This window comes from Colletotrichum acutatum, assembly GCF_030867785.1.
Source record: "Colletotrichum acutatum strain CBS 112980 chromosome Unknown BDZ83scaffold_86, whole genome shotgun sequence".
NCBI classification, from domain to species: Eukaryota; Fungi; Ascomycota; class Sordariomycetes; order Glomerellales; family Glomerellaceae; genus Colletotrichum; species Colletotrichum acutatum.
Window position 1 is genome coordinate 23,284 of NW_026849080.1, and position 15,791 is coordinate 39,074.

At 53.2% G+C, this 15,791-nt stretch overlaps 7 protein-coding genes across 7 annotated transcripts; 1 reads left to right on the top strand and 6 right to left on the bottom strand.

Moving 5' to 3' along the window:
• Window positions 1-11: 11 nt before the first annotated feature.
• On the bottom strand, window positions 12-695 carry BDZ83DRAFT_584036 (ankyrin repeat-containing domain protein; the record flags this gene model as incomplete). The annotated part of the gene is made up of 2 exons (XM_060505720.1): window positions 12-142; window positions 251-695. Coding segments are annotated over 2 exons (576 nt in total), but the record flags the coding sequence as incomplete, so codon positions are not given.
• Window positions 696-1,823: 1,128 nt separating this feature from the next.
• BDZ83DRAFT_535317 (heterokaryon incompatibility protein-domain-containing protein) lies at window positions 1,824-2,780 on the bottom strand (the record flags this gene model as incomplete). Its single annotated transcript, XM_060503350.1, has 1 exon — window positions 1,824-2,780. A coding segment is annotated over one exon (957 nt), but the record flags the coding sequence as incomplete, so codon positions are not given.
• A 648-nt stretch (window positions 2,781-3,428) lies between these two features.
• BDZ83DRAFT_584051 (thioredoxin) lies at window positions 3,429-4,207 on the bottom strand (the record flags this gene model as incomplete). Its single annotated transcript, XM_060505721.1, has 3 exons — window positions 3,429-3,584; window positions 3,648-4,066; window positions 4,132-4,207. The coding sequence occupies 3 exons, from the start codon at window positions 4,205-4,207 to the stop codon at window positions 3,429-3,431; spliced, it is 651 nt and encodes a 216-aa protein (XP_060362046.1).
• Window positions 4,208-4,463: 256 nt separating this feature from the next.
• On the top strand, window positions 4,464-5,730 carry BDZ83DRAFT_630287 (putative RNA methyltransferase). Its single transcript, XM_060508817.1, has 3 exons — window positions 4,464-4,565; window positions 4,616-4,716; window positions 4,772-5,730. The coding sequence occupies exons 1-3, from the start codon at window positions 4,542-4,544 to the stop codon at window positions 5,631-5,633; spliced, it is 987 nt and encodes a 328-aa protein (XP_060362047.1). The 5' UTR covers window positions 4,464-4,541; the 3' UTR covers window positions 5,634-5,730.
• Window positions 5,731-6,464: 734 nt separating this feature from the next.
• On the bottom strand, window positions 6,465-9,147 carry BDZ83DRAFT_754716 (glucan 1,3-beta-glucosidase; the record flags this gene model as incomplete). Its single annotated transcript, XM_060514512.1, has 5 exons — window positions 6,465-6,878; window positions 6,938-7,163; window positions 7,224-8,539; window positions 8,662-8,797; window positions 8,876-9,147. The coding sequence occupies 5 exons, from the start codon at window positions 9,145-9,147 to the stop codon at window positions 6,465-6,467; spliced, it is 2,364 nt and encodes a 787-aa protein (XP_060362048.1).
• A 2,867-nt stretch (window positions 9,148-12,014) lies between these two features.
• Window positions 12,015-13,348, bottom strand: BDZ83DRAFT_721699 (lipoyl synthase; the record flags this gene model as incomplete). The annotated part of the gene is made up of 2 exons (XM_060512404.1): window positions 12,015-12,313; window positions 12,388-13,348. The coding sequence occupies 2 exons, from the start codon at window positions 13,346-13,348 to the stop codon at window positions 12,015-12,017; spliced, it is 1,260 nt and encodes a 419-aa protein (XP_060362049.1).
• Window positions 13,349-15,013: 1,665 nt separating this feature from the next.
• BDZ83DRAFT_754718 (uncharacterized protein) lies at window positions 15,014-15,331 on the bottom strand (the record flags this gene model as incomplete). Its single annotated transcript, XM_060514513.1, has 1 exon — window positions 15,014-15,331. The coding sequence occupies one exon, from the start codon at window positions 15,329-15,331 to the stop codon at window positions 15,014-15,016; it is 318 nt and encodes a 105-aa protein (XP_060362050.1).
• Between the last annotated feature and the right edge of the window lie 460 nt (window positions 15,332-15,791).

The following is a 15,791-nucleotide window of genomic DNA, read 5'->3' on the forward strand; positions in this document are numbered from 1 at the left end:
CTTCTGTTCTCGGCTGCACTCATCAACGGAGTAACATCTGACGAGCTCTTGGCCGTGGCGTCTGCCCCTTCCCTGAGGAGCAATTCCACAGCCTCAGTACACCCATAAGCTGCTGCATAATGCAAGGGTGTCCACTTCTTGTCTTTGCTGCGTGCTTTGATCTTGGCTCCACGATTAATCAAGACACGCAGGAGAGCACTGTCATGGCTATCGTCGTACCTGGCAGCTCTAGACAGAGCAGTCGAGCCACGCGAACCCGGTGCTTCGAGATCTGCGCCTCGATCGAGGAGCAGGTTTATCAATGCCATGGACTTTCCCGAGACCGCAAGCTCCAGTGGCGTTTCGTCATTTTCCGTCTTGGCTTCAATACCTGCTCCACGATCCAACAGCCACTGTGCGAGCAAAAGGTTGTCTTTTCGAATGGCAACGTGCAAAGGCCTTCGACCATCCTGGTCCATGTCTTCGGTATGCGCGCCCCAGTGAAGTAAGAGCCGGACAGCTGGTAAGAAGTTTTCCGAGCAAGCCCAATTTAAAGGTGTCATCTTGTAGCCATCCTTTGCGTTGATGCTGGCGCCGTTCTCTATCAGCCAAGTCACAACTGACAGGTTCTTTTTGACAATCGCCCAGGCTAGAACACCGCGCCCTTTAGAATCGTTGAAGTCGAGGCTTGGAAGGGATTTCTTCAGAAACTGCATCGCGGCTATGTTTCCTTTGACGACTGCTTGCAGAAAGGTCCTCTGCAATACGTCCTCCATGGATTGAATTGCTGCGTTTTGCTTTTTCTTGGCTTTGAAAAGATCTTCGGATAGATAGGTCACAATTGAGTCTTTCCATTTCGAAGCCCTCTTCTCTCCGCTGGCCGCGTGCATACTTTGCGCCGTGAAAAGTGTTTGAAGCAACTTCTTCTCTATTGAAGCGTACTTTTCCTTGTCTCGGGAGGACGACTCTAGCCTTATTTCGGATTTTTCCTTTTTTTGCATGAGATCTTTCTTCTCTGCCTCTAGCTGATCGAGCTGCCGCTGTACATCCCTGAGTCGTGCTTTAGCGGAATCAAGAGCCGTTGCCTCGGTCTCTATGGAACTAATCGACTTGTTAAGCTTTGGCGTTATATCTTGACTTTCCTGGAAGATGCTCTGCACGTTCATGCTGTGATCGAGAAGCTCAATCTCAGACGTCAAATTGACGGTGGACTTGGGCTGGCTGCTCTGCGGAACCACACTCACGGCATAGACCGGATGTACACCTGCCCCATGTCGTTGTCTAGAAACTTTTGCTTGGATACTCATGGTCCCGTTATAGGCGCTCCCGTTCCCGAAGGTGTACTCTTCCACGAGCGGAGCATATGCAATCTTCTTCAGAGTCGTCTTCCTTGATGCTACCATGACGTGGCACTTCGCAGCTGAATGACTCTTGGTCGATGTGAGCTCTAGGGCAAGTATGAAGTCGTTAAGATCATTCTCAGAATGAGCAGGTCGAAATCTGGCCCATGTTCGCTGAGTCGATTCGTTGTGGAAGTCCAAGCCAGTATAGAAGAAAGCATTATCCTTGTCCCAACAATCAGTCGGCCAGACATCGATCAACTCGAGGCCTTCAGCAAATATGTTCTCGACTGAGAATCCATAACGACAGTCCTTCACCCGAGTTTCTTCGGGACTTATTGACGCCAAAGCGTGTATGGATGACACTGGGGTATCACACGCCACGTCGGGCAACATTGTTGTCTTGCTATTCTTTGGTCTGATGTACTCGCCGCCTGAATCTCCAGGCGCAGTGCGGGAAAGAGGAATCCCTACAACTCTTTCCCTACCATCTTTGTCGTATCGACAGCTGAGAAGGCCATATGTGACCCCGGAACGATCAGAATGAAGTCGTATTCGCAATTTGAGGTAACCGCGTAAAATGTTCCCCTCTATTGTCGGAGTGTGGTTTTCCCTGGATGTGACGTTCCCGCAGCCTGCAAATGCTGCAGGAGAAGGGGCTAGAATACCCCCAACCAGATCCCTGGGGCGATTTCTAGAATCTACCACACCTATTTGTGGCCTTAAGCCCCATGCCAAGATCGAATCGTCCGTGGTGGCATTGATTATCGTATCTTGGAGTCGGATGAAAGCGCCATCGCCTTCCCCATATATCAGTGACATGACAACATTGAAGATACCCAAAAGCGAATACGCAATGTCTTCTACCCTTTTGGTCTCTCGATTCGAAGCCCAAGACATGCGTTGTGCCACGCTTGCTTCGCGTAGGTTCGAAGCACCCAGCAAAAATCGTGCTGGGATGCCTGTTATGCCTCCTACGACTTCTGACAGTTCCAGCTTTGTACCCAAAGCTTGCCAGTCGCTACTGTAAAACATGAGCTCGCTCGGGGCTAGCAGCTCTTGTAAGGTCCACCCTCTCGTGAACCAACGACTTTTTCGAAACTTCGATTTCCACTTGGGGTTGTCCTTCGAAGGCACATCTTGGAGGAACGTATAACATGTTTTTGCTTCCTGGTACCAGCGGAACATGGAATTGATCGCCTCGCCCAACTCGTTGGCATTGGTCTTGTCGATACAGCAAGTATCAATCCATACATAGTCGAGTCCATCGGTTTTGGCTTGTCGCAGGCAACCTTCAAGCTTGACGGATCCGATTCCTGGCTTGTTTGTGTCGCCCTGCTTGATTTCGCGGAAAGTTATCTCCTCTTTGTCTGGTCCCCAAGTATGTGATAAAATGGCATACTTCGGTTTATCGGCATGGAATTCCTCCAGTAACCGGGTATGGACATTAATGAGATGCATATGAGGCGAAGGAGCCGGTTGGAAAAGCTTTGAAGTCTGCTATACTAAGTTTCAGGAGGAGTCTCAGCAGAAGCAAGAGCCGAGACAGGAGATCTGATTCAAAGAAAAATGAGAGAGGGCAAGAAAATGTGCAGAGGAAGAAAACGAGGGCAGAAACAGTGAAGTAGAAGAGAAATAGGAACCAGGTTAAGAGGAGTGGTAAGACGCTAGACCAGGCAGTCAGTGGAAGAGGGGTGGATAAGCAGGACAAGCCCCATCGACAGAGATTCTATTCGCCAGCCTCACGTTGACCGAAGGCAGCTGCGGCCCCAGACAAACGCCTGCAGAATGCAGCATGTTCAATACGGATGCTCAGCCCCATGCTATCTGGCTTGCGCCCCAATTGCCATTTCATCCAGCGCATAAACAGTCGCGAAGGGTTCTTCAATTCTATCGATTTGAAATGGCTGATCACGAGAAACGTACTCAGTCGATGTATAGCCGCGATGGCTTCGTGAATGTAAGTCAGTAGGCTTTCAACGGCTTGCAACGCATCAGGGAATTTGTTGTGTATAATAGTCAATAGAAGGATGCTCTTCGAGCCTGGTAGAGTTTCTAGGTACTCTGAGATAAATAGTCCCAAACGCCTTTCGCCTGTAATCGATTATATCACTCATCACCACCCAAATCAGCCAGGGTCTTGAAAGCTGGCCCCCTCGGCGGCTGTCTTGTGCCGGGGCCAGCACTCTTTGTGGATTTGACCGTCGGTGGGGGCGGATTCACGCGGTTAAATTGCGACATCTCGGCCGCCTTGTGGGGATCAATCTACCAGTCCGTCAGCAGGCGGTTCTTCTTGCTCCCCTTCGGATCGACCGTGAACCAACGTACCGCAAACAGAGACACCAGGTACAGTCCAATAAACGTAATGATGTTGCTCAGAATGTCGCGGTAATGCCACGCAAACGGCCGCTGGAGGCTCGCCCGCGCGGGCTTATCCCCGCCAAGCGTCCGGCCGGGGGTCTTGAACGAGGCTGCGGAGCGGCCGCCCTTATCAGGTAGCTTCAGCGCATTTTGAATGGCCTGTGTGAGGGCGGGCGGGTTCGCGCCCTTGATGGTCTCGATCGCCTGGCCGCCGTGGAATATGATGAAGGTGGGCATGGCGCTGACGCCGTGGGTGCGGGCGATGGTGGACTGGCTGTCGACATTGATCTTGCAGAAGGCGACCTTGTTCGGCTTGGAGTGTTCTTTCGCGAGACGTTCGACGTGAGGTGCGATCTGCTTGCAAGGGCCGCACCAGTCGGCGTAGACTGTCATAGTGTTTGTCAGCGATCTCTCGGATGCGCGGGGGACGGCTGCTAAGAAAACCACTTACAGTCTGCGATTACGACATTGTTACCGCTCAGGATGCCTTGCCACTGGCCGGCAGACTGGATGTTGATGAGACTCATGGCTTCGATGACTTGGTACAAACCAACGAGAGGGATTAGTAGATTGGCGCAAGTGTCTCGAAGTTGAAAGGAGACAGAATGGAACCCTTGAGAGACGCCGCGGCGTAGCTGACGGATAGCTCGCGGCCTGGTCCCAGCGGAAAGGTGGCGGGAACCTGAATAGGAAGGCGGCCAGACTCGACTCCGCAGTTCTGCCGGATTTACCCCAGGATTATCGATAGCGGGACCATCATCCAGAAACTTTTTTGGGACGCTGCGAACATTGTCCCGATTTCTTCTTCGAGACGACATTTCCAGAGCTACTAGAATTACCTGCGCTCCAATTCCCTTCAAAATGGCCTACGACCAAGGAGCAAAGGTATTCACATCTTCGGCAACTTTTCCCAGACATTTGCTAATTCACTGCAGAGAAGAAAGACTGACGAGGGCAGCTATGTCGACCCTTCAGAGAGCGGCAGCGGCCGCAAGTGGACAGTCTCCGTTGCAATTCCCAGCAGTATTCTCTCAGAGTATGACCGCAAATCGTTCCCAATGTTTTTTGTATAGAGATTGACTCTTCCTCAGTGCTCTCACAGCTGAGCGCCGCAATTCCGTAGCCGGCCTCATCGCCCGCGCTCTCGCCGTCTTCTCCGTCGATGAGATCGTTATCTTCGACGACAGCCCGACCGAATCCCGCCCCAAGAGCGTCGACACAAAGGCCTACACCGGCGACATCGATCCCTGCCACTTCCTCGAGCACCTCCTCGGCTACCTCGAGGTCCCGCCCTTCATGCGCAAGATGCTCTTCCCCCTCCACCCGAACCTGCGCCTCGCCAGCCAGCTGCCCTCGCTCGAGATGCCGCACCACCCGAACCCGGCCGAATGGCTCCCCTACCGCGAGGGTGTTGCCGGCAAGGGAACGCCCAGGGGCACCATGATCGATATCGGCCTCAAGGACCAGGTCCTCATCGAAGACGAGGTGCCGCCTAACACCCGCGTGACGCTGTACCACCCGGACCAGAGATCGCAAAAGGCCGAGGCGTGCGACCCGTCGGCACCGAGAGAGGAGGGCGGCTTTTACTGGGGATACCAGGTCAGACGCGCCAACTCACTGACGGCGCTGTTCACGGAGTGCAAGTACGAGGGTGGCTACGACGTCAGTATCGGTACCTCGGAGCGCGGACGCACACTCTCAGAGGCCTTCCCCAGCGCCGAGCCCCTGGAGTTCAAGCATCTTCTTATTGCGTTTGGCGGGCCCAGAGGTATCGAGTATGCGGCATTGAACGACAAGGAGCTCGAGGGTATGGATATGGGTCCTTCAAAGGCGAAGGAGTTGTTTGACCACTGGGTCAACATCCTGCCTGGTCAGGGCAGCCGTAACATCAGGACAGATGAGGCTCTCTGGGTTGCGTTGACGAGCATGAGGAGGTTGTGGTATGAGGTCTGATGCTGCTCTGTTATGTTCAGGGGCGCTGTGTTGGACCGGCATCTTGACGGAGACATGATACCCATAATAAAAGTTTGATTCCATGAACTGACTCTTTCGTTGAGGAAATCGCATCGTGCAGAATGTTGAAGTATTGTAAAAATACTGTCCATATTAGAGAGACCCGCTATGCGCCATCATTCAATATGCCAAATACATGAAGGAGGATTCAGCAAGTGAGACAACATTCAAGTTTATGGGAAATTGATTCATCGGTTCAATGTTGTTTCGATGCGATATAAGCATACCATCCATTCTTGAAAATTGACCAAAGCAGTTGTCGGTACTCCTCACTGAAAGACTTTCTTCCATGACATCTCCTGCTGCTGTCACAAGAAAAGGGAGCGGCGGTCGTTTCCCTTTATCCTTTTTCCCAATCTCCACTGTGTTTTTAACTCCCGCAGAGGGGGGCAGGGTATTTGCCCAGTGTGAATCCCAAGTCAATTATTCGACGGGAATCGCAAATCTCGCACTGTCTCTTGACTATCCTCTCCCCGGGGGTGGTCGAGAATGCAGTGCTGGTGCAGGCTAAAAGCTGCGGGTGGGATCAAAGTGACAAGGATCGCGCATGTAGAATCTCAGGATTGGCTGGCAGGACATAAGGATGGCGCAGCTATTCGGGAAATGAACGACACCCATGCTGATGTTTAATATCATCAGTCCAGCCTCATCACTGTGTGATAGACGGTGTCTGAGCAGTATCATTCACGCCGAAGAAGATGTTGTCTCAGTATAGTGATGACAAAAAAGAATTTAGAACATCATTACTTATACAGCCAAGAAGTAAACATCTCAGTGCTGATACAAGGCAATACCAGCCGTGAACCCAGCAATATTATCCTTGTAGAATGCCACATCCTTTCCGTACCGCGTAACCATGGCCGTGGTGCCCACTATCTGCAGGTTGTAGATGTCAAAGTTATCCGTCGCGGTGCAGTTACCAGGCGCATCGCGCACATCGACGATGCGCTGCTGGCACCTGGCTCCGGCGCCGATCTGGCAGCACGCCGTGCTGTAGTTATTGAAGAAGGAGTAGTGTCCCGCGCCGAACGCGACGACATTCTGGCTGCCGATGACGCGGAGACCCCAGGCCATCTTGCAGGGCGGGCCGTTGGGGTCGGCGTCCTTGCATTCTGTCTCGAAGTCTGGGTCGTGGTAGCCCTTGACGCGGGGGAAGGGGATCGTGGCTGGCGGGTTGGGTTGGTACTAATCGTCAAGGTCAACTTCGTGTGGAGGAGTAGGGTTTCATGAGAAGGAATACGTACGTAAGGGGTCTCGGATTGGATCTGGCCCATGTAGACGTCCCTGGTCTTGAAGAGCATGTACTGGTAGAGCGTGTGGTGCTCAACTCCAGAGGCGGACAGCCAGATCTTGCCGGCGGTGGACTCGATGAGCAGACCGCGACCGTTGTAGATGGTGACCTGCTTGTAGTCGGGGTCCTCGAGGTCGTGATCGGCAGTCCAGATCCAGCAGTTCTCCTGCAAAAGTCCACTTTGAGATTGTCAGCCTGCGTAGTTCACAACAGAGGATGCAAAATCAGGGGTAACTCACGAAGCCGGCTTAGTGATATGCATACTCATCCACGCCGCAATGCAGTTCTTGTCAATGGTATCCGCGGTCACAGTAGCATTCGGCGTGGTAGGGCACTCCTTAAGCTGCTGCTGTGTACCAGCGAAACCTCCGACACGAATATGCACGTCCCACATACCAGACGGCTCACCAACGGTGTTGAGGTTGTACTCAATAACCTTGGCACCTGGGGCAGATCCGCGCGTGGAGACAATCATGTCGGACCACTCGATCGTTCCGCACTGGCCCGGGATAGCGACCTTGACAACGGGGTGAGGCTTCTCGATATCCTGGAACTTTTCGCCGCCGCCCATGATGATGGATGCCAGGGCTTCGCCGACAATGCGAGCTCCAGGAGGAACGAAGACGGTGTCGGAGACGTAGTAAGTTCCTGCATCGACGAAAGCGAGGAGGCCTGCGGCAGGGTTCGAGGCGACGTAGTTGAAGAGATTGTTCAGGGCCACGGTGTCATCCGTCACACCGTCACCGCGAGCGCCAAAGGAGCGGGCCGAGATGACGAGGCTTGAGGGGACATCTTCATAGTGCGGCTTCGAGCGCTCGTAGTACTTTGTCGTGCCGTTAGTGGAGGATCCGAGGAGGGCCGGGTAGACTGGGAAGTAGCCGGCGTCAGAACCAGTGTAGTCCGTAGGACCAGAAGGGGTGTAAATATGACCCATAGCAAAGCCCTGTGAGACGGTGGCGCTCGAGGTTCCGGCGATGATGGTGTTGTTCTTGGGCCCGAGAAGGATGGTCTGGACCTTGGAGAAAGCAACATTCTCCATCACAAGAGTGCCGGCCGTGACAGGAACTGTGACACCGGGCTCGCGGCTAGTACGAATCGCCGTCTGGGTGTTGACAAACTCCGAGTCCAAGAGAGTGATCGAGGAAGTGCTGTTGTCCTGCATACGGATACCAATGCCACAGTTCTCGACGTAGATGTTCTTGTACGTCCAGCCCCAGTCCCAGAGCTGGTTGATGGCTACCTGGGCGTTCCAAAATCTCAGCCCCCTCGCCGTGTACTGCTGGTTCCCAAAATTGACTCCGTATTGACCTCCGTAGAAGTCAAGATCGTTGAGAAGGCCGCCAGAACCCTCCTCGATGAAGATGCCGATATGCTTACTCGCCGCGCCCTCAGCAAGGCGGAACTCGCAGTTTGTGATGGCAGTAGCTTGCGACGAAGGCCAATGAATTCCAAAAGCAGCAGCAGAGGCAGGAATGGCTGTGGTGTCGAAAATGAGGTTGCGCACTTGTCTGAAGAAAACGTTGGTGGCTCCCCAGCTGAGGCCATTCGCGCCATACTGTGATGGGTGTGTTAGTCAATTACTCCACGCACAACACAACTAATGCAATTGACACGATTGAAAAAATGCATTTAATCCATGACTGAATATCATAGAATTCCGAACATTTCATTACATACCGGGTTGCCGTCGAGGAGGCCGAGGGTGGTGTTGGTGGGGAAGTCGGCCACGGCCTTGATCACCGGGCGATCGGTCGGATCACCAATGATTTGCGTGTAAAAGTAATCAATGATAGAACCTGAAATGAGATAAGTTCTACAACAAATCGTCAGCTACTTCATTCTCTCTCTCATCTTTTCTCGCTCAATTGAGTGGCACTTCCACAAGACTCACCCGGGAGGGAAGTAGACGGTAGCAGGCGACGTCGTCTCGCCCTTGCACTTGCCCGGCGCGCATCGCTCACCAGAGCTGATGGCAAGGTTGATCGCCGCGGTATCGTCCGTCACGCCGTCACCCTTTGCGCCAAAGTCTTTTACGTTGCGGAAGACCTTGTAGTTCGGGTCCGGGTGGTAGGGTGAGATGCCCTGGTGAGCAATGTCTTCCATCCAGTAGGCCGCTTTGGCAAGGGTCGCGGCCGCAAGCCAGAAGGCGGCTGTGACGCGCATTTTGACGGTTTGGCTGTTGATTTGCTTTTCGACTAAGGTGTAGATACTATAATTACGAGGAATTCGAATGAGTGTGGTGAAAGTAGGAGCGAGATAGACTGCGCTGGTGGGTTTTCAATGAGTGGATGAGTTCGGGACTCGATGTGGTGATTTGTGTAATGAACGTGGTCACTTCCCCTCCTGGACAATAAACCAGCAAGGTGAAAGATCAAAAGAGAGGGAAAAAGAGAGGCGCGAGCAGGAAAGTCATTCAAGTAATAGAAAAAGGAGTGGCGCGATTCTCAGCAGAATCAGCAACAAGGGCAACGGATCAGATAGCTATAGACATTCAGGGACCCCCAGTAGTGGGACGAACCTTGAGATCGGGTAGATTACTACTCACACTCTCAGGCCCGGACGTCCCGAGTAAGTGGACGATGAGTACGAATAGGCGTAGGGAAAAAAAAGAAACAAAGTTGACGGAGCGACAAGGGGTGAAGGGCGACAAGCCCGGGATGCTTTATTAGAGTTGGGCTGAAGTGGAGGAGACGAGGTCGAGAGAGCTGTGGGAGCCGTGGAACGACGGGTTCAACGCTACTCAGCCTCTCAGAGACCAAGAACCACGCTTTTGCGGGACGTTTTGCCGTTCTTTTCTTGATAGACCAAGAAATTATCATAAAGGGTTCTAAAAAGGGATAGACTGGGGGGGATGAACGTGGGCAGAATCTCCAAAGAAGTGTGTCTCATTTGCTTAGCTTCCCGTAGCTTTTGGTCCTGCTTCGCTCCCTCACTCATTCCCCCGCGCGCGTCTTACTCAATTCGCTTCTCAACGCTGGACAGGCGGACAACTTGACTGTGGATGCTATGTCATGCAGGAAAGAAATGAACATCGGATGCGAAGAGGTAATCGTGCCGGCTCAGAGTGCATTGCTTGCCTCTTCCATGACCGGGTGAAATGCTGCATATCTGTTCGTTTACAAGATTCAATCAAAAAGACGCAAAGCTTCCAATATTTACTTCGCGGCCCAACGCGCTGACGAGGCAGTCATCCGCTAGGCGTCAAAAAGGCGTCTTGTGGCTGGCTGTCCACGCCGTTCAGGTACGCCAGACTTTTACAAAGGACGCAAGCTTCTCACTTGTTTTAGTGTAAATCCAGCCTACGGTTACTTCACCGGCAACCCACGAGGGGGGAAGTGGAGTGCATTGGAGGGTGTGCTAGGCCTGTATGGGATAGGTCGGGACGGGAAATGATGAATGAGGGGGAAATGAGGGACGCCCCCTCGGACCGTGAACGCGCATCATTATTGCAGGATGCATATGCAGCTGCTGATCAGCTTTGGTGCTGATGATCTGTGGATGATGTTGAGTGAGTGAGCGAAGAGAAGTGGGAGAGCATGAGAGCTTGGCCCAAGGGGATGGGCATTTCGCGGCGAGTAACAACCAAGAAGAGAGATCCAGGATGTCTTGGTCTGAAGGGAACCAGTGGATGAAGTGGAATTCCACTCATCGCGTGGGAACGAGGGGAGACTGAACGTTTGCCGTTAGCGTTTACCCCCAACGGGTGCCTATGCTCTAACGTGATCTACGTTAATGCTAATTCTTGATCAAGGACATTTATGGCCTCGCTTGTTTCAACTTTCGATAATCGCAGTTCTTGGATGTCGTCGAGGATGAACGGAAAAGAAACTTCTCGGGAAAGCTGACAGGAAACAGGGCCAAGCGCTCCCCGGCCTAGGAAGGAAAGTGACGGGACAGTGCATTGCTGCTGGCCTGGGGTGGTCCAGGCCAGCTTTTCTTGCGCTTTGCGGCTACCAGATCCTTGGCCGCTCCCTTGGCCATTGGGTTGCTGCATTTGTCGACCGTTCATCGATGCACGAGGGTAGCATCGCTAAGTCCCAAAGCCAACAACTCCCCGTAAAAATGTTCAGCTGAAAACGCCAAGATCAAAGCAGACATGAGCCGCGTATGCCATCATTCTCAGGCGCTCATACCTCACCATCCCCGTGTAATTCGAAGGGAACACGGGGGTAAGGGGTGAAGACCAAGAGAAACATATATGATGGTGTCCTTCTTCAAAACTTAACCGTTGAGGTGTCTCTCCATTCACATGCACTAAACCCCGATTCAACGCATAGAAAACAGCCCTATCCGATGAGTTTCTGTACATGGAACGCGCATCAGGAACGCCGGGAAATTGGAACGTCCTTCCAAGACCACGCCTTCTTCTCCCTTCTACGAGCTGAAGATGCGGAGATCCAACGTCTCTGAACTTTTTCGATTCCTGCCTCCTGAATCCGATCTTGGCTCATACAGAGGGTTCCTGGATTGGTATGCGATTGACAGGAACAGCCACAAACGAGGCAACTAGGTGGTTCGAGGTCTTACACCTGAGAATTCCAACGATTCATCCACCGGCCGAGTTATGATCGTGGTTCAACAAGCGCCGAAGACCACCCTTTTGAACTGGTAGAACAGGAAAAAGGAGGAACAAGTCAGGTTGAATCATGCGGGTAGACTGCTCCAGATCCGTCATGCGTGAGTTGGATCAGTGGGCCCCTTTGAACACAGCACATGCGGAGTAACATGTGACTGAGAAGTGATTTCGTAGCTCTCAGGGGCCATTGTTGAAGACCACCCGGCATTCGTATATTCTTCTAGGTCTAAGATCCACCTAGATTGCATGTCGAAAAGTGTGCCACCTAGGGGGGAAAGATGGCGATGCCCATGATGAATGAAGTTCCCGTCGTCCAGCCCAAAATATTAACGCCAACCATGCCATCTAACCCCCCTTTGACAATTATGCATCTCATCCCCCAGTCTATTTCATCACCATCCTCACAGATCGTACATCCTCATTCCTCGCTGCCAGAGTACGGCAACAACCCAGTCTAAAGCGTCTTGAAACCCTCCTCCAGAGCAACAGTCTGGCCCAGCCTTCCGCTCGCGGCCATGCCAGCCTTCTCGCCCGCCCTCTTGCGCAGCACGTTCTCGATAAACGCCTCGCCGGCCTTGTAACTGCTACGCACCAGAGGACCGCTGGCACAGTACAGGAATCCCATATCCAGCGCGCGCTGCTTCCACATCTCAAACTCGTCGGGAGTGACGTATTTCTCGACCTTGAGGTGGCGCTTCGTCGGGCGCATGTACTGGCCGAAGGTGACGACGTCGACGTTTGCTTTGCGGAGTTCTGTAGTTCCCATTGTTAGTCGTTTTCCCCTGGAAAGCAGTCACGGTACAACACAGAAGAATTGGAAGACTTACGCCTCAAAGCATCCATAATCTCCTCCTCCTGCTCGCCCAATCCAAGCATCAAACTCGTCTTGGTAATCATCTCAGGCTTCACCTCCTTGACCCGTGCAAGCACCTTGATGCTCTGTGCAAACGTAGCCCTCCGATCACGCACATACGGCGTCAGCGCCTCCACCGTCTCAACATTGTGCGCGTACACATCCAGTCCGCTCTCCGCCACAATCTTCACCATGTCCAAGTCGCCCATGAAGTCGCCCGTCAGCGCCTCGACCAGCAGGCTCGGCTTCTTGGCCTTGATCTTGCTAATCGTCTCGGCGAAGTGCCGCGCTCCACCGTCCGCCAGGTCATCGCGGTCAACGGACGTCAGAACAACGTATCCCAACCCCCACCTAGCCAGCGCCTCGGCCGTGTGCTCCGGCTCATGGGGATCCAGCGGCGCCGGCGCGCGGTTGGTCTTTACACTGCAGAAACGGCATCCGCGCGTACACGTGTCGCCCATGAGCATGATGGTCGCCGTCGCCGCGCTCTTGGAGGAGCCGCCCCAGCACTCGGAGATGTTGGGGCACTTGGCCTCCTCGCATACCGTGTGCAATCCCAGACCGCGCAGATCCTTCTTGATGGACTTGTAGTTCTCGTTGCCGGCGGGGATGGGCGTCTTGAGCCACTCCGGGAGGCGGGTGATGGTCTTCTTCTTGCCCGTCGGGCCCGTGACCTCAACGGTGCGAATCTCGTAGGCCTCAGCCTCGGAGAGGGCCGCGGGGTCGCCCTTGCTCGCGATGAAGTCGTCCAGCGACGCGAGACTCTTGTCCTTGAAGTAGGTCGGTCTGCGGGCTTTCGGGGGTTGCGATGCAGCTTCGGATGTCGTGCCGAAGGTGGGAGGAACGGTGGCAAAGGCTCGGGAGCGAGCCGACGAGGCGAGAGCCCTCCGCAGAGGAGCCTGCACGCGGGCAAGAGGTGCCATGGGCGATGGCATTATGATCAGTTGGCGTTGGTGTTTCGCTTGTTTCCCCCTCGAAGTTGCCCGTGTGATTGGAGCAGCCGGCGATGTTGCTGGCGAGAAAGCTTGGTTGGGAGGTTGATGCAGACAACAGCTGTGATGGGGCAAAAAAACAGGTCCCAAGAAAATATGACCACTAGGAATTAGGCCCTGCAGCTGGCTACCTTAACACCCCCCGGTCCCCGGATTGAATCGGCATATCGGGGGGCCGTGATTGCACCTTGACCAATCAGAATCAGCCGGCCGTCTGACAGCGGCAATGCTGATTAAGAAGGCTTATCAAAATGTCGGCGTGCCGGGGCTTTCCGTCCCAACGGTTTTGTTTTTGAAGGGCCGAGGGGTCGTTGTCTTACTCGCCTCCCGGTTCTTCCCAATCACGAGGTCAGGATTGCCAATGCTGCGTGGGATCATGAGCCGAATTTCACGTCCCTGTCACTTTGCGTGATAGAAGAATGCAAGGGTTTAATGGAACAGAGCCATAAGCTCGTGTCAATGAATTCGTTCAACTATGCTACCAGTAAATGCCTCTCAAGTCCTTAAAACTCCTTTCAATGGCCTCCAAGCCCCCCTCGCAAGGCAAAGTCGTCTCGGACCATGCCATCATTCAATCAAAACGGTCATCAGTCCGAAAATATCAAAGCAAATCCATCGCGTCCTCCTACCGAACGGGCAATGTCGGACAAACCAAGTAAGCGGAAGCCAAAGTCGATCCTTCGAGAAGGGCAACCTCAGAATCGCAGCTTGATCTGTCCAACCCCGGTCGGCAACCATACAGCAATAGGGGTATCAACAACTCGAAGAAGAGTGAAACTTTTGTTCCATCACGAGAACTCCGGTAAATCCCTAAATCATCCATCTTGATCATTTCCGTCTTAAATCCTCCCTTGAGAAAGACGTTGCGAAAGATCTCGTAAATATCATTTCCAGCCAGCAAGCACATTTGCAGCAACATCAGTGGCTGGCCAGGTACTCAAGCCAACGCCAGTCCGAAAACTATCGGGCCTGGAATTGACGCGATCCCATCCTCAACATGATCCGCCAGTCTAATAGACCAGACTGTTGGTTATATTAAAGATTGCCCAGGGTGATCAAGACCAATGACGTGCATGAAGGGCAGATCGACTTCGCATTCCATGCGACCCTTGTGCTGCTGGGGAAGAATCGAAACATTAAAACATGAGGTGACAAGCCGTCCGCCACCCATAAAAGAAAGGCGGCGGGCAGTCAGTGTCGTTTGAAGTGATAGTGAAAAAAAGGTTGATCGCTGTCAAGAAGCTCCCGTTGACTAGCGTGTCGGTTCCTTTCCTGCAGGATGGCGATGCAAGCGTCGCACATGGTTGGTGTCGAAGAGGAATAGGGTATAGTGTGTGTGTGTGTGTGTGTGTGTGCCGTCAACTCAAGTGGTGTCCCGATTCTCAAGGTTGTGAAGGTCGTAAGAATAGGTCGCGCTCACATCGGTAGCGATGTTGCGCCAAACCAGGGTTGGAGGCGATGACAAAAGGAAAGGCTGAAAGGATGTCGCATCGAAGAGTTCGGCGTGGCAGTAAGACGCAGTTGGCAACATTCCTCCAACCACATCGCAACTCATAACCCGTCCTCCATTTCCTTACACCTTCGTCTAGCGCATCCAGTGATGCCGCTTTACAACAGAACAGCAGCGACCATACCGGCAACACCAGCAAGCGCCAGGTTACCAGCATTGAGAGCGGCGCCCGCACTGGATTTCGAAGTGGTTGCAGCGGTCGCCGCGGCAGTTGCAGAGGCGACGACGGAGCCGGTAGGCTTGAACGTCGCAGTGCTGTTGCCGGTGCCGTAGGTCATGGTAGTGGTGTGAGCGCGCTCGAGAGTGATGGTCTTGGTCTGGGTAGCCGTAGAGGTGACCGTTGTCGTATCGCCGCTTGAGGTCTGGGCCAGCGCCAAGACAGGCAAGAAAGCAGCAAGAATCGTGGTGACCTTCATCGTGCCTGTAAGTGGGGGTTTCTGGTGATTGTACTGGTCAACTGTCGAAGCCTGACAAAGTATAGACCGAATCGAATGTGTATGTGCGTCGGAAGTAATCCGTTCAACAGTATGAGGCGTATGCTTGGTGTTGGGTCTTTCAAAGATCGTGGTATAAGTCGTACTGCTTGACTTGGTACTAAGCGTGAAATGGGACGGCCAGATGTATATATGTGTTGGCGTGTTTGCTGTTGTGTCTAAGCCAGGGCAGTGAGTGGTTTTGGCGGGGAGCGCTTGTTGTTGGTTTGCGACAAGACGGCGTCTGTCCGCGGATGTAAATAGGAATGAGTGTTAGTCCGAATACTTCGAGTAGTTCAGGTTTGGTGATGTTTGGTTTCAACGACTGTGCGTGAAGCGAAAGAAGGGTGAAGCAGTAGGAGACTTTGCCAACGAAGTCTGTGGGTTATGGATCGGGGGGGAG